At 39.0% G+C, this 25346-nt stretch overlaps 1 protein-coding gene across 7 annotated transcripts in view; it reads left to right on the plus strand.

Moving 5' to 3' along the window:
- The window catches only part of KCNQ1 (potassium voltage-gated channel subfamily Q member 1), a 397025-nt gene that overhangs the window by 167101 nt on the left and 204578 nt on the right, over positions 1-25346 (plus strand). The window contains exon 14 of one of the 7 annotated variants that reach the window (XM_035328505.1): positions 365-392. The exons of the other annotated variants lie outside the window; for them this stretch is intronic. Within the exon in view, the coding sequence (XP_035184396.1) occupies positions 365-377 (13 nt within the window). The 3' untranslated portion in view covers positions 378-392. Of the gene's footprint in view, positions 1-364; positions 393-25346 lie in introns of those variants that run through there. 7 annotated transcript variants of the gene reach the window in all.

Consider the following 25346-nt stretch of genomic DNA (forward strand, 5'->3'; position numbering starts at 1 on the left):
TAATAGTATTGGGATCTTGCATTTTCTTGTGTGGCTGCCTTGATTCTCAATTGTTATAAACCTGCCCGTCTTGCACTTGAAAAGTGCTGTAGCTACTGCTGTGCAAAACAAGCGTGCTACTCTGTTTCCGTGTGCTACTGCATCTATCCTTATGTCTGTTTTTAATCTCTTGTCCTATGCCTAGACTGGAAGCTCTTTGGGCTGGGGACTGGTGTGTGTGTTTGATACCTGATAGGTGGGATCGCAGCACACGACCAGAGCTGTGTGCCCTAATGCCATCTGAAGTCTGCTGCAAAGCTGGCTCATCTTGGCAAGTCGCGTCTTCTGTGATACAGGCAAGTAATCATAATCTTCATTTTTACAGAAGAATTACCTGAGATATGCTGAAGCTAAGACTTGGGCAAAGCTTCATGGTGTCTTATTTCATCCTCAGCACCACAGGATCTGAGCAGCTTCCGACAGTGCAATAAGTAACGTGGCTAACATCTGTCCCATGTGGTTACTCATTTCTTTTATCTTTAGGGAGAAGGTCTTGTGTACTGTGGTGGGTGGTTGCTTTTTTCATAGATTAGATAGAATGTGTAGTTTACATCTATAGATCTGAAGACCAGAGGGGATAATTAGATCATTTCCTTTGATCTTGTAAAAGACAGGCTGTAGTGCTCCATCACGTTGAACTCAGTATTGCTGTGATGTGTTTTTAATATTAGCAAAAACACAATTAAAAGAATTGGATTTCATAAGCTTAGAGTATGAACAGGTGAAAAATTCAGACAGGAACACAGAGTTTGATATTTCATTCCTGTTCTTACATCTGTTTACTTATTGGAGAGGGAAGGGCCATCATATACTGGGGCTGTTATTTACCAGAATATAGTATTGGACAAATATGTTCAGTGTTAAAGGTTACAAGTGTTTATGAAATAATATTCTCAAGATCTTTTCTACCTTACTACAAATTGTCGCTGACAAATTCCAGTACAGTGTAAAATTGCTATTTGGCTATTTTATGTTTCTGACACAGCATAAAAGTAATGTGTTGACTTTTCCTAGTGTACAAACCGTCTAGGCAGAAGCTAAGATAGCTTAGCTATTTCTTTTGTGTTGCAGATGAATGTTGCATTCCTTGGTCTCCAAGTGCTGGTTTACATCTTGATTGATGTTAAGTAATTAAACCAGACTCCAGCTGCTTAGTGATTCAAAAGTACAGGGCTCCTATGCTGTAAAAACAACAAGCAACTCCCCACTTACTAACTTTTATCATTGTTTACTTTGGGCACCATACAGAATAAGAAGTGCAAAAATTGGGTTGGCGGGGGAGGATGATGGTGGGGACACAACACAATAAAGATGTCGCACTTTTATCTAGCATTTTACAAAGTTAAATTTATGATCATCTTAAGTTAACTCCAGAATTACAATTAAAAGCATAAACGTTTTGTTTCTATTACAAGGATGTATGATAGCTTTTCTTTAGATGTGAGGGATAAAAATTTGAGTAGCTTGTTATTATATCCTTTGAGGGGGAGGGGGACATAACAACCCAAAACACCGAAGCCCAGCACTTTCAGTGTTAAATAATGATTCCCTAATAATGGGGTAGAAATTTTTGTTTAATGGTTTACTGACTGCATGGTGAATATAATAGTTTTCTTGTGGTGTGGTAACAAACTACTCCTCGTGAAGTTGTAGAATTCAGTACATTAAATAGCAGTCCCATTAGCATATTTTACCTGTGCCCAGCATTATGCCTACACATGTTGTGTGTACTTTGCTAAATCAATGTAGCCAGCGTACCTGGATTTGGCATCACAGGTCTCCAGCAAGGATCTCTGATACCACTACAAGGTTGTAGGAATGCCTGCCAATATCGGCTGGCACATACTGATATTGACTTAGTAGACCCCTAAGATGTTATTCCATGTACAGGTACAAACTATTAAATGAGTGTTTTTAGCAAAATATTATAATATTGGCCAATATGTTAACATTTGTAGATATTTCTTTTCAGTAGTGAAATGGTGCCTATGGATAAAAGTGTAATTACAGATATGTGTTCTCTGTTTGGGGCAAACATAGCTGAAAACCAACAAAGCATAACAAGCAAATAGTTTATCTAATGTATTTTTGACCTAATTATCTCATTCCAGGCTGAACTATCAAATCCAGGCACGAAACAGTATGGTATTAAAAGCCAACAGCACGTGTGACCAAAGGAACCCTTATGTTTTAATACTTGAATAACACTTCATTTATAATAAGGTCTTGTGAGAACATCTTTCGTAGCAAAGCGAATTACTTAGGAGAAAATGGAAATCAACAGCTGGTTTAAATATTGCCAAGTAGTGCAATAGGATAAATGGTAGTGCACTGCTAAAGGAAAACACCTTTTGGTAACAGTATCAATGTACAAGGAAACAATTTCAAAAGCTGAAAATGAGATGGTGTACCTGTTTGTAATAGTGTAATTGTTCAGGAAATTGCATGCTGTAGGTTCTGTGGGCAAAAGTGATCTGAAAATTGCTCAAGCATATTATGAATACAAATTAATTTTTCCTATGAACTTCATTCCACAGTTTTTTTTCCACAAGTAAATGCTGCTCCCAGGAGGACCAGGACCTGATTCAGAATTAATTTAGTATTCTTGTGCTGTACTTCTCTGGAAATCCTTTTACAGCACTGACACACATTACAGGGTTTCTTCTGCAACTGTTGTTTCTGATCGCTAGCGATGAATTTTTTTCCAAAGCTAAAGATGTGGTCAGGTAGAGCTGTGCTGTAGCTCTGCCTGTTAGCATGGACACACTGGGTACATGCCATGCAGAGCCCCCAACTGTGGCTGCTTGCCCTGGATCGAGAGACCAGGAGGTGAGGTAGCTGTTGATCGCAATGTACTTTCTTCGAGAGACTACAAAGACTGAAACTAACTGTTTTTGCTCAGGGACTTTGTCATTCCTATATGTAGAACTGCTTTGTTTTAATCATCACATGAAATTAAAGTAGGAAAAGCTAAAGCATTTTCTTTGTGCTGCAGACAAAATACCGTAAATACCTTACAGTAGCTGTCAGCTTGTTAGAAAGCTACAGCTAAGCACCTGACCTTTTGCTTATGGCTGTGTTTTGGTCTGTGTTTTCCTTAGGTTCTTGTACCGCACCCATTTCTGTGGTTATTGAGCGCCTCTCAGGATGAAAGTAAATACAGATGCTAGTCATCGCTGGGTCTAGTTACTCCTCTACTTCTTTTGTAAGGAGAAGTAATGTTTATCATTTGTTTTTCTACCATTTTCTGTTTTTCTATATGAAAAATGCATAAATACAATGCCTGAATGATAGCATGAAGTGGTAACCACTGTCAGTCTGGCTTTGTGTTCTTTTGGGCTGGAGCCTGCTCCGCAACAAAGTCCCATCTCCTGTGCCACCAAGTGTCACCAATACATAAATGTCACTGTTCCTAAAGAGGTGAGTTACTGCGAGTGGTGGGGGCCCAGGGACTTTGTCTTTTAGGAATCTTGAGCCACATGAATTATATTCAGTGTGATGCCATGTCCTGCAGAGAGCCGATGAAGTGAGCAGAGTGCAGCAGAAGCGTAGCAGTCTGTATGTAATTCCTAGTTCAAGAGGCTGACAGGCTGCACTTTGTAGATGCAGCATTGTTGGTTGGGATTTTTTTTTGTTTGAGGGATAGCACTTTCAGGCAGGCTAGATCCATAATCAAGTCTGTGTATGAAGGGAAAATACCAGAAGATGCCAAAAATGATTTAGATACCTACAAAAATTCACTTTGCATGCAGGAATACAAAGGGAGGTGAACTAAGAGGTGTATCAGATGAGATGCTGCATTTGGAAATTACTTTTGTCTACATCTGACAGTAAGTTTACCACTTTGACAAGACCTTTAAGATATTGGGAGTAAAATTCACTTGAATTATCCTCATGAACTTTTTAATGTAGTGCAGCTGTTACTCTGGGAAGAATTTGAACCCTTGTAGAGTTTTTTTTTTTTTCTTTTTCTTTTTTTCAGAATGACACAAACAATTTGGACGCTGGCCAGAATTTGGTGTGACTTTGTCTATGACCTTCTCTCAGTTCTTTTAAAAATGTAACCCCCATATATTTTAGATGTGAATTTTTAATGAAAGCATAGAAAACTGTGAATAAGCAAAAATTTTGTTTAGATGGGTTTTATTTTTTGTAGAAAAAAAGTCTAGCATTTAAAAATGAGTAAATCATTTTTATTCAATAAGAGAACTCAAGCATTTATTACTATTGTGTACAGAAGAGTATTAATTGAGTTCCTGGCAAGCAGTTTATACTTGTTTTTGCCATTCAGGCTTTCTTCATACAGGTTAGCTTCTGCTTAATGACTACTGAGCCACATCTTCTTTAAAACACAAAATAAAAAAACATTCTGCAGTAATTGGGATCCAGAAGTGCTCATAGAGAGCATAACTTTTTTCCAGTTGTCAGTTTTGTGCTGCAGTGGACTTCACTGCCATTAGTCAGCAGTGAATGGTTTTGAAACTCCTGACAATTCATTGTTTTTAAGTTGATTTTAACACAAAATGGAAACTTGTTTCGGGCTGTCCCGCAGATGGTGGGACACAGGGGACATCACCAGAATGGTGTGGAATGTCAATTTTCCTTTTGTTTAGTAACGTGAGCTGTCAACAGTGCTTAGCAGACCAGAGATGGGGATGAAAAACCAAAGAAACAAGCTTTGTATAAAGCATTAGAAATTCACCTAGATCTGTAAGTCAGGGGTCAAATTCCCTCCATTGTTGAATGTGGAGTGTTCAGGAGCTTTGTGTTGGGAGGTTGCAGAGGTGAAATACATCTTTTTCTTCTCCACTTTTACCTAAAGTCCAGAAAGCTAAACTGCCACGTGTATGTAGGGGAGGTTTTGTTTTTGTTTTCTTGTGTTGGTTTCCAGAAACCCCAGGCTGGATTTAGAGCCCTGCTGTGGTTGGCAGTATGCATACGAATAGCAAAAATGAGTCCTGTCTGGAGTTTTTATGCTGTTATCTGCTCCTTTACAGGAGGAACAGATAGACTATAGGCTGAGGCAGAAATCTCTGTTTGAAAGCTCTGGTCTGTCATAGCAAAGTAGTGGAAATTTTGGCAAACTAGTCATATGGTCTGTTCTGCTGTACTCACCTGTTTTTTGAAAAGCATCACGTTCTCTGACACTGAGAAATTTTGGTGCAGTAGCATAGAAGTTAATTCCTCTTCTTTCTTCTCTTTCCTCCCCATACTCTTAGCCATTTTTTGAATTGTGTAACAATTGTTGGTTCTTCTTAGCTACTTGATAGAATAAGTAATGCAGGGCAGTCAGGAAATACATTGCATAATTAAGCAGACAATATAAATGTCATCCATGTGAATAAACACGCTGAGAAGTTAAAATGCTATTTATTGTTCCACTTGCTGTGTAATTATTTAATACCTCAAAATGTTTAGGCTGTGTGAGCAGTTTCTTTATTTGGAAGAAAAGGTAAGGATTTGTGTACATGCTTTCACCTGGAGGATTTGCATGGTGCTTGGTGATATATAATGAGGAGATGTAACTAGAATGTACCTTACAAGCAATCTCTGTGCTTGAGTCCTGAAATGGCTGCTGGAATTATAAGTAATGGAGAGCTGCAACCAAAGAATATTTGTTCTTCAGTGAATTTAGTAAGCATTCTCAATCCATCTGCTTTTTATTTTAGGAACCTAATCTAATCCTGTCTATGTAAAATTTTCAGATACTAATTTGGAATGCTTTCTTATACACATCCTTTGTCACACTTAGAATCTTGATCTTTTATATTTTGTTTTAAAAAATAGCTATTTGTAGTTTTCCTCTTTTTAGGCCACCCACATGGGGGCACCTGCAAGGTCTTCAGAGGTACTTCCTTTACTCTGCAGGATGCTGAGGTTTCTGTAAGTGTATGTGCCGTGTCTCATCCATTCATCATTATTACATCTTAATGTAGGTCTCAGGTTTGCTAAATTATGTTAAATCACTTCCATATTGAAACACATGAATAATTTTGAATTACCATGTGCTGCAAACAGCAGGTTCAGATTATTAGAGCTCTTAATTGTTTGTCTTTTTCTTTGAAAGCTTATGGTGTTTTACTGTAAATTATGAATTGGCAAATAATATATACTATAGGCTTTTCAGCATAACTTTGACTGGCATATTTAAGGCCCTAAGTACCTCTAGGAACTCTTTTTCTGAGAGAAGTACAGTTTAAAGATATGAACTGCCCAAAAAGCAGTTCAATATAAATCATACCTAATGGAGCTGTAGTCATTATAGCTTGCAGATCCTCTGAGAGAAGTATGATTTAAAAATATTTGTGTGGCAGGAGTCTGTCATTTATTAATGACTTTTGTTACGCACACAAGGTGTCACTGTGTCAGAAGGAAGTGAAAGAGGGGAAAAAGAGGAAGGGAGGAAAGGAGAAAAGCAAGCCAACTGTCCAAACTGAGAACATTCACATCTAAGTTACAAGTTTTTGAGTTCAGCTTCTCTAATTGAACAGGCCATTTGTTTGGAATACATAATGTAAAATATGCAAGGGGAGAGAAATGAGATTGATGGGTGTGGGGAGATGTACGTGATGGAGAAAGCATTCAAAGCGCATGCAGCAGTATTGATAGATCTGGCACAAAGACTGACAGAGAAAGATAGCGTTTAGGTAGTTGGAAAGCAAAAATGAGGTTGAGAGCTGTACCTTAACTACCTGCTTACCTTTGTCCCATCTGCACTTCCTTTGGGCAGTTCATTGAAAGGCTAGAACATTACGAATGCCTGAAGGAGCACCTTTTGGGAGGGTTGGAAAGGAAGGGGCGAGTCTTGGAGGTGCTGTAATGAAACAGATGGATTGTGGCGGAAGGAGAGAGGAGAAAAGAGTAATTGAAGGATATAAGCCCCAGTGAGCGGGAAGGATAGTTATATCAACAGTGACAGGAGGAGGAAACGGGCTGAGGATAGGAGAGAGAAGGTAGCTGGTCCTGGTGTTGCCATTGGACAAATTTGTTCTTGGAATGCAACACCTTTGGTTCTGCTGGTGTCGATGGACTTTCAGAGACTCATATTCTTCAAGTTGGCTTTAGGGCTTAGTATTTTTCAGAAAATAATTTAGTTGATGCTGCATTCTAAACACCTTGGTAGTCCTATAGGAACTGTGTAGATCTGGATGTATGTTCAGAAGAAGCAACCTAAAGGAAATAAGCTTTGTAATTTTTTCTTCCGTGTTCCCATTTTTCCAAGATTTAGTGAACCTGAATTCAGTGTTGATGGTCAAAGGGTAAGCGGACTGGTAGTTTGGATAACAATTCATATAACAGCACTTTCTGATTTAGCTTTATCAAAGACCTATAAATAGGAGAAATAGGAAAAAATGAGGCATTTTCTATGGCTTTATTGCAACCTGGATTTTTGAGATGGAAAGGCTCTCGTCTAGCTTTGTGGCTCACTTTTCTATGACATATGTTCCTCCCTGGCCATAGGGCCTCTCCCTCTTTTATTTCCTTTACACCCCAATCATAAAGCAAGGGACCCAGTTCTTCCCTTGGTTCTTGATGGCAAACATCTAATCTAACTCCGACTGTCTGCCATCTGCCAGCATCATCCCCAGGCTCCACTGACATTCACCCACTTGGCTTTAAAATAAATAAATAAATAATCTGTCCATGTTTCCTTGATGGCAGTAATACCCTATCTGGCCTCAGTCCAAAGCCTTGCTTAGCTCTTCACAGGTGCCACATATGGGTTATTGATGCCTGTATAAACCCAACATAGCTATCTTTGCCCTGTATGCTGAAGGACAGATTATGACACTTTGTAACATGCTTGAAATAATCGCTAAGTTTCTGACCAAACGAATAGTATGTTAATGTATGTAAATTATACATGGCACCAAATTCTCATTAGAAAAAACATTACAGCCCTTATAAGCTAGCAAACCTGTGTTCAGCAAAGATGTTGTTTTTAGAGAAAATAATGTAAAATGTAAGCATATGAGCTGTACGCATGCATGTCCACACTTGCACCTCTGATGTCCTTTATGAATTTTCCCCTTATTGTGTTGCCCACATTGATGCGCTCTGCATTCAGAGTTGATAGTGAATTGTCCTGCACATCTTACCTGAAGTTAGCTAACAGTCTTGTTATATGATTTCATATAATTAATTTTATAACTGGCTTGTAAGGAAAAAAAAAAAAAGGAATTGGATAAAGCAAGCAGCCTTTAAGAGGGGTTGTTGTTAATAAACCTGTCAGTCATTTAGGATTGCATCACTTTGGAAATATGTTCTGCTATTTTCCAAATTGTTTTCTATCATTCATGCCCTGCATTTTGTTTTGTAACAGCTTCATGAACTGTAGAGCTCTAGTTTCTTACTCGAGAAATTAGTTTCATATTTTTTCACCTTGAGGAAAAAGAGATGTTGAGAGATCCTCCTGCTACAGCAAAGGGATTTAGTTTAACACAAGGGGGCAGTGGTGTTATATATGAAGCTATGCCTACCTTTCAGTTACTCGGCCATGGGTTAATAGTCAACTCGATCACAAAATTAGTGTAGTAGGGTGGCACGAGTGCGTTCTCTTATTTTAGCAGCGTTCATTGAAGCTCCAGGTAGATTTTAGGAAGGATTTATTTGTAATTTTGTTTTGAAAATAAACAAAAATGTGTGTATGATGACAAACTGTTTTGTTCTTAAAGGGTGAAAAGTGCATGTGTGTGTACGTTAAAAAAAAGTCCGTGTTCCTTTGTGTGTATATAGATGTATATGATGATGTAGATCATGGATACGATAGATGGCTCCAGTGCTTTCCACACTTCCAACCTACAAGCATCTCAGCCAAGTGCTAATATCTCCTCAGGGCTTTGGGATGGGAAGAAATCTGACCATAAAATCTCTTTTCAAAACTCTGGATGCAAAGGATTTCAGTTGGAAAGTGGATGTGGCTTAAAGAGGGTTGATTCTGTGAAAGGGATCGAGTAGGAGCTCTCTCCATGTTTGTTTTGGATGGGAGAGCACTCGAGAAGGCTCCTTTCAGACTCGATCTTTCCTCCTTTACATCCCTTCTTGTTGTATTCCAGGAAAGGCCAATAGGTAATGTTCAGTACAACCAGGGAACACTCAGTACGATTTCTGTGCTCAGTTCTTAGTGGGAAGCAGTAAAATACTAAAGGTGGCAGATTAATCAAAGTCTGTTACAGATGTTGGGCTAGTGTTTTACCTGAGTTACAGTCCTCTTGTGGTTTGTATTTGCAAGATCCAACTACTTTCAACAGAAAGCTGAATCTTCTGGATTCGCCTTGTAGATAAGGCTGCATATGTACAGAGTCCCAGTACTATAATCTTAAAGGAAAGTGATTTTAATTCTAATGTGTCATGACACATCGTGAGCAAGTCTTGCAGCATAGCTCTCAAGCACAGTCTTCCAAACACGCTTTCCAGCATAGGTCTGTGGTGAGAATGGGTCTCTAAGGAGAATGCAGGGAGAAAAAATGTTAGCAGTTTAGTATGTTATCTAACTCCAAGTTTGGAACCTATTTCCTATTAAGAGAGATCACATATTTAAAAGCTGATAAGCCCAATCTTTAGTTACTTCATGATTTTGCTGCAGAAGGAAGCTATCCATAGCATTTTATCACTCTATCGTGTCAGAAATCTCTCTGGTTTCTGGAGCTATTAAGAGGAGCCTCTAGGCTGATCAGCTAGATGGGATGAAGCACACTTTAATGGCAGTTGGTAATGTAACCTGGCTCATGTGTATCATGCTCCAGGATGTACTGATCACTGCTGTCGCCAGGACTAGGCAGGTGGTCCCTGTAGATTGTACCACCACCAGAGCTTCAGCTTTCCATATGAAAACTTCTCTGAGAGACAGCACCTCTTTTTTTTCCCCTTTCCCCCCTTTTCATGGTCCTGGCATAGCAGGACAGCTGTAAAAGTGGAACTGCTTAACATACATCAGCCATTTTTCCTCTCAGGATACATGAGAAATGTATTTAAATTAAGATTTGTAACTGGAAGGTTTTTTCTTTTTAGAATAAATTATTGATAGAAGAAGGGAAAACTCTTGAAAGATGAAACAGTGTTATAAATAGTGCTGAAACAAGAGCCTTCAACAGGCATCAACAGGGCGTAAGTGACTGAGGTGGGTTAGACACCTAAAGTTGCCCTCTCTTAGTGTGTGTCACTTAAGGTCACTATTATAAAATGTGAGCTTTACCTGAAAAAATACGGTACTTGGGATGCTGTATCTTCAATGGGTTCTTTATTATGCCTGACAGCATTTTCTTATATACATTTTTTTGAGCTGAGTATTAGTTTCATCAGCCACGGTATAATTTTCTATCAGGAAAGAAAAGCAATTAATATTATTTCTTCTTCCTGAGTTCCCTTATTTTAACCTCCTTAGCCAGGTGGGGCTAGCAAGAAAAAAAATAAGCAGAAGTTGCATGCATTATTGCATAAATCAACATCTCTTTTGAAAGGAAGCAAGGCAAGTATGATCCTCGTGCCTGAATGTCACCAGTTGCAAGTACCTGGATACTTTTTAATATCATTGTTCTCCCTTACCTAAACTTCATAGGAGTTAAAAGTCTAAATGATGCTCAGTTTCATGAGATATACAATATTGGAGGAGAAGAGGAAGAGGTAAAGCCCTGTGGTTGGTTCCTCTACTGAAGTGAAAGCTTTGTCTACATCCAGCCTTACTGTTAGACGAGGCACAATCCATACAGGGAGCCACAAGAAACCAACTCTTGTGAATTCCCCTGTGTATAAAACTGTTTTCTCTATTAGAGAGAGGATGAAATGATACCTAAACTTGAAAGTTGGAAAATACCTGTAATTTAACGAAGGGAAATGCTCCAGTATACATGTGCACTGCACAAGCAATGAAATTGTTAGGGAAGATTACAGTAAAAGGCTGTTTTCTCAACTATATTCACTTAAGAGCAGTAGTTGTTTTTACAGTAAGCCAGTACCTTTGCAGCTGTTAAATAGTTGACACCTGGTGACAACCAATGCCCCCTCCGTCCCCTACCCAGAACAGGAAAGATGCTCTTTCCTGTCCTGTGAATCAGCAAAACCACAACGTGACCTAAAGTGAGTTTGACCTAGATGCTGAGACTGATTTGCCAGTGTTTCAAAGAGTATTTTGAGACTGGCTTGAAGAGATTGGAAGCTTATCCTGAAATTTACCATGGGTGGTTTCTGTTTTTCCGTTCTTCACAATTAGTTTCAGACTGATTTCATATGATGTTTCTCTGAATACTCTTTATTCAGGGAATGAACATTTTATCTGTTCTCAAAGCCTAGCTAGTGAGATAACACAAACGTTGAACCAGGTATTTCCACTAGCAGCATCTTTCTGCTCCCAGTGTGAAACTACGTATAGTATATTCCAGGTTATGGAGGAAAAAGTAAATGTAACAGCTCTATCTGGGGGAGATGAGGAGGAAAATACCTCAGCAGATCTTTGGCAGTGTAAGGCTCAGAGTACCAATCAAAGCAATTCCTTTGGCCAACAGCAGAGTGTTTTACTTATCTCCACGAAAGGACAAAGCAAGTGAGGTGTTGTCCTTACTCTCTGATTGAGCTAGAAGAATTTTATTTTCCTTGAAATTACATCTTATAAGAATTGGGTAGGAGTCCATAACTGATTTTTCTGTAATACTTGTTCCCCTCCCTGTTGCATCTTAACCCTGTTTTTAATGCATTTCTGAGAGGGAAGGCGCTGCTGCATTATGGGCAGGAAGGTAAGCTACAGATATTTTGAGGATACTTTTAAATAACCAATACTGAAAGATGAACCCCAAACTTACAACTTTTAGATTGAAGGTCTAATCTGAAGACAGGGTTCTGCTTGTTATGAAGACATTGGATACTTTCAGGTTTGAAATGGAGGAAGGAATTGTTGCCTTGCTCTTTTATGTAAAAATTCAAAGAGCTTTTGCATCTGATTTGGGATCTTTCCATTTTCATAGTTTTTACTGTCTCTGGACAAAGATGTTTAAATACAGAAGTAAGTCATTAAAAGTCTTGCTTAAAAATGAAAACCAAATGGAAGCCATCTATTTTCTTTATAGTTTCATTAATGACTGTTTTGTTAATGAAGTGTCCAATGAAATACCTTAAAAATAAGCATATAGAAAAACATAAAAGGAGAAAAAGAAGCACATGACATGAAAATTTGCTGTTCTTATATCAGATATTATGGTCCACTTTACACTGAAAACAAGTGCTACGGATTGTCAGTCAGTGTGATAGAAGTTCAAGGTATAGGGCAATTTAATTTCATTCCGTTACATGCTGTGACACCTTAGTTCAAAAAACTACACAATCACATTCCTAATTTTAAAATCAGAATCAGACTAGGATCTTTGTCTTCTGTATAAGTTTCCTAAGGTACAGAGCCCTTATTTGCATAATGAAGGGGTGACTATGTTCTTATGGCTCTTCCTGTAAGATTGTTAAATGACAGATTTTGATCAAATGGGAAAAAAATAATGTTTATCAGCTTGTCATTGGAGTTGCCAAATCTGTGGCCAGGTCCCTTCTCTTCATTGGAAAGACAAAGTATATAATTTCATAATCTGTTTTGCGGATTTAAATGACTAAAAAGAAGTATACCTAAATCATTTCCATAGGATAAAAGTTGTCAATATCTGAGGGATGAAATTCAAAGTGGTAGCATGTATATTTTCGGAAGTTCAGTTTTAACTTTGGGCACAGGCTCATTTATAATCCTCATTGGACAATGCATTTGTTCTCTTCGACAGTTGAATAAGGGGAAAAGACATGTTGAAAAATGTGTTCCTGTCCTCTTTTTCTGTGTGCTTTTCTCTACATCTGTGCTTAGCAGAATCCCTCAGGGTATCCTGGATTGTATTTACCAGGAAGAAAAGAATACCTGACTAGACTAGCATTACTCCTCATGATTAGTGTGTCATCAATTAACTTATATGACTCAAAAGTGAAGCTTGCCAGTCATTTTAAAGCTTTGGATAATGAAACTCAGGAAGTTTGTTCCTACGGCAAGTTTCTTCAAACTTTGTTTAAAATGGTATAAAATAACTTCCTTTAATTGTGGAAATATACTGTTGGCAAAAGGCAAGACAAACTATAACTCTTTAAACATTAGAAAACATCAGTCCATCGTGTCTGACAGGTTAGAACTGGTTTTTCGACACATCCAATAGTAGACAAATAGCAACAGTATAATAATTAAAGCTTAATCCATGTAGTCATAAGCTATTATAAGTAATTGCGACTATTGCAGCTTATGAGTTTTGCTTTTCTTATCTTTCAGAGTGGGTTTTTTCCTCCTTGAAAAAGGGGAAATGCCTCGGTGCTTTCGAAGGCCTGGCAGGACAGCTTGACAGTTATGTAAGCAGCTGTCTGCAGAAATTCATTAAATGTCTGATTGTGCATGGCCATGTCTGACCCTTGGTGTTCATGCTGAGCTGTGCCTCCTCCCCTCCCCCCCAACTACCTTCTTGTCTCTGGTTGATATTGTGGATATTCATTTGCAAGGATGCAGACTTCTCTGGTCCTCCTCACAGGGAAGTATGCCATGGTCCCTTTAACTTAATAGTCAGGAATTCACATTTTCATGTGAAATGCAAAAGGAATTCAGTCTCTAAATGGTGTGACTGCAGAAGAATGAGTGTAGTGTTGTACCTGTGTTTGGTACTATTCTGCTCAATTGTTTGAGGCTCTTTTATTAGATAATGTAAGAGATCCAAAAAGAGCGGGATTTTTAACCTCCAGATGTACCAGCTTTTATTTGTGAATTTATTTTTGTGAAATTTATTTGGTGTTTGCTGGCCTGTTATGCACCCTACTGTGACAGCAAGGGAACAAGCAATTCTAACATCAAAATCAGGCATAGATTTTTTGTATTTCAGGGGGTGCTCAACAGCTCATATATTTGGTATCTGTGACCTTACATCCTGTGCTCATTCTGTTCTGTGTTATATCAATTTATCTATCTATTGTATTCAGATTTTTATTTTTTCAACACCCTAGTTCTGTTTTCTCTTTTAATGGAATTTCACTGGGACCTTTAAAACAGGTCTCACAGCTCATGTATTTCTAAGTGTTACCTGTATGTTGATTTACATGGTTTATAGACAAAAGAATCTGAAGATCAATGTGGAACACTCTGTGGCTTCTGTTATGACGGTGAACTGTTTGTTTATGGTGTTTTTTTTTTGTTGTTGTTGTTGTTTTTTTTCCCCACTTGTTGATGCTGAGAGGTGGCAGTGCTAAATTACACCAAGGCTGAAGCCATGAGACTTAGCAGGACAAACCATAAGAGTTAGCCAATGACCAGAAAATGTTAGAGCTGCAAAGTACAGATTGTTTTTTTCTGACAAGGTATGGCAGAACTCAAAGGGGTACCGAAGTTCTAACAAGTTCTGTCAAAGATGGATCATCACTTACCATGTTGTTCTAAGGTTTCCGAAAGCTGTCAGGCTGTGCTTTCTGCTGCTTCTGCCCTAGTATGTACACTGAAATGTTGCTATTACAACTAAATATTATAATACCTTGCATTTTATTAGACAGCAATTCTTGTATTGACCACCCTGTGCTTCCCACAGAATGCCAAACTCAATCAGCTGAGTTGGTAATTAAGCCAAAGGAGGAACACACAGCTTTTGAGCAGCTCTCTTCTGAACATGTAGACAGACCCTGATTTAGGTAATTGTTTAAGCAACCACTTTGAGTACTTTCAGAGTCCTAATAGCTTCAATGGAGGTAACATTTTGTTTAACACATAGCATGCGGCTGCATGTGTTGCTGAATCCGATCCAACTGAGTCCCTGTAAAAGATCAGGGATTAGAACTGAGATTCTCTGATTCTCTTGTTTGGACTGTGTCTGCCAACTATGAGCCAGGTTGAGTAATCATAGCATTGCCAGCCTCGAAGAGCTCATAAATTGTGAGTTAGGCCATGCTGAATCACAAGACTTAAAGAAGTTTGGCATCTCTTTTTAACCTTTTGTGTTCTTGAAAGCTATGCTACACATAGTTTCAAGCCCTTTTGTAAAGCTGCAAATACAGTTAAGGAATTGGAGATATTCACATAAATTCTTGAGTTACAGTGTTTAAGTAACACAACAAATACCAAGAGACATTTACAATAAAGTGGCAATGGCTGATAGCACTTTGAGGTATATGCTCTGAAACTATTATAGGACAAAATGTGGGGAAGACGTTTGCCCTATTACTGTTGCAACCATTTTTCTCTTTATACTTGTGCTCTACAAAGGGAAATGTACTCTGGCTCCTGGTTTCTTTTAAACTGGTTTAACCAATTCATTTGTTCTGTGATAGCCATCCACACCCACAGATATACGTTGTCCAGAGATGACCTATAGTTTGAAGAAATTAAGGAAACATTGTCAATAATTTCACCCAAGAAGGCAGACATACAAGCAGCTAATGTACTGATTAAGGAACTGCCACAACCACCTTGAAAAATTGGCATTGGTAGAGTATAAACTTGGTGTTGTTACTTGTATAGTTTCAATAGGCAGCTAATGCAACTTGGAAATTATTGTACTCTGGGAGTGAGGATTGCCATAGAAGTGTTGCTACTATGATTATATATCTATATCTATCATTTCTGAAACAATTTCCCCACTTCTCAATAGATATTTCAGGTTTTCCTTGAATGTTGTCTTTCTCTTAACCTGTGCATCACCTTTCTCACTTGTGCACACATACAGCCTATGCTGTTGTTTCCTCTTGTCACCCAGAGGGAGAGAATCGGAGTGCTCACTGGTTTTTGAGAGAAAGCCTAGTTCTGGAAGAAAGGGAGAAAGGAGGGAAGTGGTTCAAGCACTGTCCCTGGAGGTCTTTAAAAGATGTTAAGATTTAGAGTTTAGTGATATGGCTTAGTGGAGGACTTGTTAGCGTTAGGTCAGAGGTTGGACTTGGTGATCTTGGAGGTCTCTTCCAACCTAGATGATTCTGTGATTCTGTTGTAGCTTCTTGGAGCATTCTCATCTGTGTACAAAAAAAGACTCAAGGATAGTGAAGAAACTGAGGCGTAGGAGAAAATAATAATGAAAAAATAGAAGAAACCTGTATTATTTTAATGAGTTAAAACAATTTTTACTAGGACTTTGTCTGCTTTTAACCTTTATGTGAATTTTAAAGTCAGAGTATTTGTGAGCTTCACCTATGAGAAATATGTTTAAACCACTAGAGAACTGACAGTGGTTTCTTTACTGCCTGGGATATTTGGGTGAAAGGGTTGCACTTCTGCAATGGAGCAGAAATCAAGGAAAAAGCCAGCACCGATGCCCTTTGAGCTAGGGGAAGCTAGAGAGCATCTGAGCCCAGCACAGAGCAGACACATCACCCTGCTGTATGTCTAGAGAGGAAACTTCATCCTGACTGTGCGTGTATGTATAAATGTGTGTGCATATTCATGTGCAAACTCATTAATTCAAGTGAGCACTTCCCTTTTTCTACGCCATTTATTCCTCTCTGCTTTTAAGCTGATTTGTGTTCCTTAATTGCTCTTGTACTTTTGGCAGCTGTGGTATCTTTTGTGCAGGGAAACCTGACTCCCTTTTCTATCTAATCTAGGCCTTGTTTTGCAGTTTGCTAATATTGTGAACAGATTTTCTGCAGCCACCCCTTTCCCTCCTCCTCCCCCCAGCATTTTATATCTCTGACGCTTTCTGCCAATATCCATTTTCTTTAATCTAAGAAAATTAATATACACGTCCAGTGTGGTTATCCTTTCTTTCTACTCAGCTGCCAATACAAGCAATGTAAAACGTGGGTTTTATACTGCTGCCTTAAGTTGTAATTCATTTATTGACAATTTCTGTTTAACGTTTACGCCACTGTGTGCATTCTCACAACGGGCATGCCGAGGTCGTCTTACTGGGAAGCACGACGTGCATATCCCAAAGCAAAAGCTTTGGGGAGTTTGCTCCGAAGGTCCACCGAGCGGGCAGCGCCTTTCCCGCCCAAAACCCGAGGTTTGCTCTGCATTCCAGCGCTGTGCCGGGGGTTTGTCATCCGAGCGCAGACACATGTTCAGTCTAGCAGCTCCTCTTTCAGCCAGTGTTTGAGCAGCGGTTAAAAGAAGATGCACTCATGTGGAAAATCCTGGCAGCAGGCACCGCGGATTGTGTTACAGCAGCTGTCCTCAATGGGGAAGCCGTGATGTTTACAGTGTGTGTTTTTCCATGGAATTTTGTTTGTCTGCTGTATATATACAACACAGGCTATTCTTCTCTGGGTGATGCATTTTTAGGTACTTTATATACAAAGCATTTTCTGTGGCAATATTTATATATAAGATGTGAATGCAGATGTAAAGCAGACTCTGGTTTGAAAACATTCACAATTAAAAAGTCTGCTCTGTAGTAATCCAGATTAATCAGTATCTTTGAAACAAACAAAAAGGGGGGGGAAGCCTTACAGATGCAAAACGTGATCATGCTTCAGCATACACGTTCAAAAACCCGAGGATGAATGAGAGAGGTGCTTTTTAAAATAACCTATTTATAAGCACATAAATTAGAAAATTATTTTTCATAGATGTTATTTCTTTTTCTTTTGTGTGAGCTTAGAGCCTTGAGGTGGTAATGTAATCTCAATTGCAAATGGCATAACTGTTGATAACAACTTTGGATGTCTTGATATAGGTCAAAAAACCCTCTTTGTATTATTCTTTCCAACATATCAACGTAATGTGGCATCACTTGTTCATAGCTATTTTTAGGGGAATCATTGTTTTAGCACCTAGGCCATAATTGGCATAAGTATGCAATGATGATGTCGCTCCTTCTTCAGCCATATTTCTGTTTATTTTGGGGGGAGGAATCTTTTTGTTTTTTGGAGCATCAAGTGATTTGCACCTTGTGGATATGCCATTTTCTGTTTTTGTGTCTGTTTGTTTGTTTTTGTTTTTGTTCCCTCCCCCCCCGGACCCATGCCTATAACAAATTGGATGTGAATTAAGTCAAAAGCCAATTCCACACCTGTGTGACATCCCTGGATCCTTCCAAGATCTGCCTGTCCTAACGGCACCATTGTGTAATGAACAGAGGTGTGAGAAAAGAGAACCGCCAGGCAAGCAGCCCCTAATCCTTTTAGATACTTTGTGAATAGGGAAGAGTAGAAAAGTGCATGCACAAAATTGAATGGACATCCAGAACCCTGCATATTCTGGCTGAATATACTTTCCTGATCTCAAGAGATGGCTATTTTATGGATGGGTCATCTGGTGTTTTCCTGTTGTGATAGGACATAGATGGAGAGTTGAAGTAGTTCAGCTACTCTTTTTGGACATAGCGTGTCCTGGAAACCATACAGAATAAGGTTTTAAGTAGTATTTGGATGAGCGTGTGCAGTATTTAGACATGGGGTTGTCTTTGATTCTCAGGAGTAGTATTTTTGCATGGCCTCCAGAAATGTAAAAAATCTTATCCTGAAGCTTGCAGTCTGGCATAATTTATGAACATATGGGGGGAAAAAATAAATAATGTTTGAAATATCATCCTTTGGCTTTTTAGAAGTCGGTGTTCAGTTCAGGGACTTCTGTTCAGGTGCTGAGGCATGGCATAGGAGCCATCTCTGCATTACACAGTGAGATGTTCTCTAACACCAGGAGCCAGAGATTCTGGCCTTTCCTAGCTTCTGTCTTTGTATGTTGGAGAAAAAAGCTCCAGCTTTTAATTGTACTGGATTTTCAATTGGAAGCCTGCAAGTGTCTCGACATCAAACCTTTTTTCATATCCAAACTGCTATCAAAGACTCATGGCAGCAGGAGGCTCTTACTGCAGCGTGGCTGCAACAAAGTCCAAACCAGCATGACAAGTGGAAGGTGAGCAGGGCTGCAGTTCAGTCTTCCTTAAGCATCAAAAATATCTTTGTTTTACTAGTACCTCACACAGTCAAGCCGTCATAGCTGGTTTCAGCCAAGTCTACTTTCTCTTTGATCTCTGTGCTGCTTGCTATTATAAGATACTGAATTATCACCTCCTCCCTCGGGCTGTCTCAGGAGTTTACAGATGCAAACTTTCAAATCAAACAGTTTATGTTCAGCTGGTTTCCCCTTACTCCCTACTGTTGCAAACCAGCCAAAGCAAAGTTCACAAAAGGGAAAAACAGTAGTGCAAAACACTTCATAAATTATCACCCATTTCTTTTTCAAACCTTTCCCGAAGTACAGCTATGTTGTTTACTCTTTTATATGGATCTCTGATGAAAGCAAAGCCGCTTTGTGACTTGCATTTCAGGTAGGGCATTTTGATGTTGGCACTGCTATCAATGCCGGTTGTTTTTGAAGAATTCATGATAATTAATTGGTATGGTACTACTTTCTGTTTACATTTTTGTTTGTGTGCATATGTAGCTCTACCTTGTGCCATCAGCTTTGCCTGAAATGCGAACTCAACAATAGAAACATTGTGTGGGAAATCAGACCTAAATGGAACTGTGTATCAGTGTTTTCTCCAAATTACTTCCCCCCCTTTTTTTTCTTGCTTAACTGGAATTATTAGAGATGTAACCACAGAGGCCTCTTTTATGAAGTGCAGATCCACGTTGCTGTCAGTTTTCATTGCATTTCTTGAGCATGCTGTGGCCTTGAAAACAATTTTACTATAAATAGCATAGTTTGAGAGCTTGGTAACAAAAAGTAAGAATCTTTTTTTTTTTTTTCTTTTTTTTCTTTTTTTCAGAGGGAAAAGTTGCTGCCTTTTCCACTTTTGTCTGGGATTTGAAACAGGCAAAAGTAATAGCTTGAAAGTTTAACTTCTCGAATGTGTCTTCCATTACCCATGACACTTCTAAACGTTGTTGCTAAACCCTCTAATCTCTGAGGTTCTGTGAGTGTAGGCAACTGTCAGGGAAGCTGCATAATTCGGCAGTGAAGTCATGCCTGATTCGTTGACCGTTATTTATTCCACAGTTATTTCTGCGGTTCCTAAAGATGACACTCCTGATGTTAAGTGTTAATGGGAAGTTAGTAGTCTTGGACAAGGAACAAGATGAGCAGCACTGCATGCTTGAGCAAAATCTGATGGAAGGCTAGTATACTTCTACTGAGAAGTGCATTAAAACACAGCTTTATAAAATATAAGTAAACTGGCTTAAAGAGCTTTTAAAATACCATGTTTTTACTGATTCATTCTGAAAAATATTGGTGGAAATAACTTTGAATTCCTTTTTGTTTCTTCCCTATTACTGGATATGTTTTTGACTCCGCTTTCTTTGTTTCTTCCTCCTCTCCTCAGCTTTTCCTATTGCAGTTCATGTGTGTGATTTAATTAGAGGGTGCTCAGGAAATTCAGAATGCGTGCTGCGTGTGGCTGGACATGCTTCCCTCTCACCTTTGCTATCTCTCAGTAGTGTGATCTGGGTACTCCTGCCCTTGAACTCTTCTGGGCTGGCAGGCAGAAGTTGTGAGCAGTGACAACCTGTGTTGTGGCTTGGAGAAGATGTCAAATGGCAGCTGGAGACTGGTTTGGGAACAACTGCATTTATTTTCGTTTGTAACATAATCTGTGCCTCTTCCCCCTCTTCTTCTCCCAGTGTTTTGAACAGAGCACTCAGGGAAGGGAGGGAGAAAATAAAAGCTTGGCTGATGCTTGTTTACCTTGGTTTTAGTTCAGCAGCATCAGTGGCCTCAGCAGATCGGGCACCTGTGGCTGCTCGGTGCTGCAAGGCAGCGATATGCATTTTGTGTGCGGCACGAGAACAGCCACGGTAGTACAGGCACGGCTTAATTTCATATTCGGTGATAGCATTCCTTTGGTGTGAGATAGGAGCTGGGTAGTTCCTGGCTGTATTGAAATCAGCAGCAGTTTTGCCAGAAACTTGAGTAGGCCTTAGATTTTTATCCACAAAAAAATAGTTTTCAGTGCTATTTCATTTCCAGCATTTGTCCTGAACGGTAACCTTATGAGCAGGGGGGAACTGTCTTCATTTGCCACTTGGTACAGCACTCAGATGGCATAATCAAAGCTCAGTGCTTGTTTGAGTATCTCAATTGCTGCAGCAATAGAAATAATGGCAATCTAAACAGGACCTGTGTGCTGGTGATTAGGGTTTTTCAACTGACCCGAAAACAGTGTAGTAGGAATTGTTGTAGTACTGACACTGGGACTGAAATTGAACATGGCAGAAAGCAGCCCAGCTGCTGTCATGAGATGACAAACAGTGCTGCAAGAAGGGAGGGGGCTGATCAGCAGGCTAGAAGCGCAGGTAAGCATGAAAGATGTGTTTCTCAGAAACCAGCCTGTAGAAAGCTGGATATCAAGATAGAGTCCAAAATAAGAAGCTTCATATACTCTCCTTAGAGATATTAAAAATTTTGAACAGATCCACTTTTCTGAATTGCTTCTTGGTGTGGTGTAATCCCAGGCAGGGCAGATGCATGCTTTGGAGTGCATAGAAGCATCACAACAGGACAGTTTAAAGATACAAGTCCTATGCAACGAAACATTAATAAAGTAAGCACTTCATGCTAACTTAGAAATGTGCATGAACTAAAAAATAAACAACAGGTTTTATTGTTGATAATTCTGCAAATAAGGTGTGGCAAACAGGTACTGGCAATTTATAGCAGTCAGAGATCCATTTGCTCTCATGATGTCCATTTGCTCTCATGATGCCCAATAGTATTCTAAGCTGATAGTAGGTTTATATTTATAGTTTTTTTAAGGTTCTCTGTAGGAGAGACTTGGTGAATGATTCATGCCTACTAATCATAAACAAAATTACATTAAAAACCTACATTGCAGCATTAACCGAGCACAGTGTTCATTCTGGTTGATAAACAGTGCAAAGCTTTCTGGCATTTGAGAATGAAAATGTAAAATTAAACTCTAATTGAAGCAATTTAACACAGCTGTCAGTTTGGAACATGTGCAAAATAATCAAGATGAAATGAAAATAAATTGTTTTAGCATTTCAGTTAAAATCTTAATTTAGCAAAACTTAAAATTTTGGTTTAAGCTTTTAAGAAAACTTGATTGAAATTTTCTTCAGTAACCACAGAGTGAAAACTTCAGGATAGGAAGATTTTGGCTAGTTTTAAGGAGAATACCTGTTTTTACTATTCTTTTATGTTCTGCTAATGCAAAATATTATGAAGAATATCAAAGTATATTAAACCCTGAGAAAAAGCTGGTGGCAAAGTCAAAAACTGCCCTGGACTATTTTCTTGTATTTTTTGACGAACAATGTTTCATGTTTACCATTTGTTTTGTAGTAAAATTATGTTTTGTGGCCTCAGGCAGAGAACTGCACCTGAACTATTTTACTATTTCTTCCTCTTTCCTCGGAGTACGAAGGAATTGTTGATTCACCTGACTCCTCCAGTGTCAGACTTTCTACATCTGTAAGAGCTTTTCAAAGCAGTATCCTTGAGTAAAGTAAGAACGGACTTTTCACAGTAGTCGTTTTTTCAAAACAGAGGTTTCCTCTGTGACATTATTACAAACTTTTTGCTAGTGTTTAACGCCTTCCTGCTTTCTGGGTAAATTTCTGAAGTGCTATGTATATTTTTGTAGGGTGCATGAGTATATGCTTAAGGTCATACACATTGCAAATCATGTTCTCACTGAGCAAACAATTTATGCATCTCCTTAGATGTAATTAAAGATAACAGAATTGCTGATATGCTTAGAATTAAGCACATTCTTGAATATTTTTATGAACTGTGGCTTTTTTACCCCTTAATATTGGTATGTTAGTTCTGTAAGCAGAATAAAAGAAAGGATTTGCTCTAAATGTCTGATAACCATGGTAAACCTTTTTGCCTGAAGATTGGTGAACAGTATGTACCTGGTTTAGTAGAGATTAAGGATGTTCTACTTATTGCAAAGTAGAAACCAGGTTTGTTGGGATTTTGTCGTCTTTTGAACTTTTCTGAAAACATAAATATTCAAGCTTAATTCAAATGCTGACTTGAAATCAACCAAAAATATGTGATGCTTGTGAAATAATTAACTTTTGACAGTTATTTTAAACCAGTGCACTGCTAGTTTACAGTCTGAGCAGTTCAGAAATAGTGCACTGACTGTTGAATCGAAGGCAAGCAAATCAAAGACGCTTTTCCTGTCTCACATACTTGTGTTAATCCTACTACAAGAGACCAAGCAGAGGCACAGTAGGTGTTAAGAATTGTTGAAAAGTTCAACGTGTGTGTGCTCTGTAGGATGCAGTGACTTGAGGGTGCACACACTTTGAAAGGGTGATGTTGCAGTCTTGCAGAAGAGCTCTGTCCCGTTTGGATCTGTTAAAAGGTGTTGTTGTCTTTGGTAGGAGGAAGGCCGTGGAAAGATGAAAGGGAAAGCCTGGTAGCCGAAGTGTGTGTGGGGTCTTGAATATTTATTTTTACATGTTCTTCTGCAATTACATTGTAAACAATTCGCACTTCATAGAAATCAAAGAAGAAAACCTTTTAGGTTATTTTGCCTAATACTCTTGCCAATGCAGGAGTGTGTCCTGTTGTATTTATTCTGTGGTTTTAGACTGTTTCTATCTGACGCTAAGTGATGATGCGTTTCTTATAAGACCGTTTCACATTCTAATAGATTTTACTGTTAGGAAGCTTACTGTTGCTCTGTAAACTAAGTTTCTCTGTTTGAATTCAGACCATTACTGTGACACACATCTCCAGAGACTTAAACTAAGCAATTCCCATGGCTGTCCTTGGCTGTTTACACCGTTACCTGTTATTGAAATTGGGTAACCTGTAAGTTTACCCAAACTTACTTACCTGCAAGTTTAATACTTGTGTTGTTAAAGAAACAATGCTACTGCATAACATTTTTCACCCAGGAGAGTTGGGGAGGGGGGACACAACACAGTTGAATGTTCATCAACCTGGTCTTTTTCCATTGTAGCTATGTAAAAGTTTGTGATAAAGTTCAACCCAGTGTTTATGTCGGCACTTGTGGCTCAGTAGTGTAGTCTGCATTATACGTTTGGTGTAAAGGTAAGTGTGCACAGTCACAGAAATGCAGAAGACACGTACGAAGCTGCTGGCAAGTTTGTGTGGATTTTATTCGATTTTTGAATCGCACACTGGACTGTTTGGCTTTGAGCGAGATGTTCAAAAACAATTGCAGCCCTTTTGCAATATCCTGGTAACTTAAAAGAGTTATAAAATTGACTGACGAACGGGTTTGCTGTTTCGGGAGGTGCACATAGACTCTGCAGGATCTCTGACCTGTAGGAAGAAGTGTAGAAAAAAGGGGTAAAATGAGCATAAAGTCTGTTGTTGCTACTGTTGTCAACTCAGGGGGTGGGAATTGTCTTCTAGCAGATACCCTCAAACCATCGGCATTGCCACCTACCTGTATCTAACTGCCACCTATCTGTATGCTAACTCAGGGAGACATGGACAGAGACCAAAGTGCAGTTCCCCAACTACGTACAGTCAGCCTGAGCTGCAGGAGAACGGGAAATGATTCTGTGAGGTCTGATGGATCTCTGTGATGAATCTGAAGTGGGGGACACATCACATGAGGAGGACTCTCAATGTTTGTATTTGTGGTAGCCCCCATTAATGAGTTTTATTTGCCCATACAAGTTGTATGGAAATATCGTTGGCATTGGCCCAGCAGCTCAGCTTTTGGAGGTACCTTGTTGTATTGTGCATCATTACTGTAATGGATAGAGGTCACAGTTCATAGCTACTTTCTAAGAGAACGCCCCCAAAGTTTTGAGCACGTTTGAAACCACATTTCTGGCTTACTTAGGCTGTGGATGGCCTCTTATAAATATATACCTCTGCCTAATACTGCCCCAACATTGCATTCCTTTGTTAGAAAAGGGAGAGGTGGTGGTTGTAGAGTCAGAGAACTAAAGGCTGCTAAGAGCCATGGAGATGGAAGCCCAGTGTGGTAGTGTCTCCCTACTGCCTCCCTTCTGAGTACTGGCTGAAATGTCCCATCTTAATTAGAAGCTTCCTGGCAGCTGTGGATAACCTTCAAGGTTGCACTGCCTCGTTTTTATTACCCTTGGCTCTCTGCTCTGTTATAAACAGCATGTCTCACTACAAAATGAAAAGCTTTGTCTTCCAAAATTAGACTTACAAAAAGTTTATGCTCCATATTCTGAAATGTCTTTGGCTGAACCTTTTGCTTTCCTTTTTGCTCCGTGTTTATCTGACTCTGTTTGTGGAATCATTGTGCTTGGTTTAGATTGGTTTAGACTTTGCAGGAGCAGGTTTATACACAGACTTTACTTACGTTATCTTTAGATGGAAAAACGTTGAGAAATCTTCTCGCAACTGATCTGTAAGTAGAACACTGTGGCATTGCTGCAATATACTGCATCTGAGGCAA

This window comes from Oxyura jamaicensis, chromosome 5, assembly GCF_011077185.1.
Source record: "Oxyura jamaicensis isolate SHBP4307 breed ruddy duck chromosome 5, BPBGC_Ojam_1.0, whole genome shotgun sequence".
NCBI lineage: Eukaryota > Metazoa > Chordata > Aves > Anseriformes > Anatidae > Oxyura > Oxyura jamaicensis.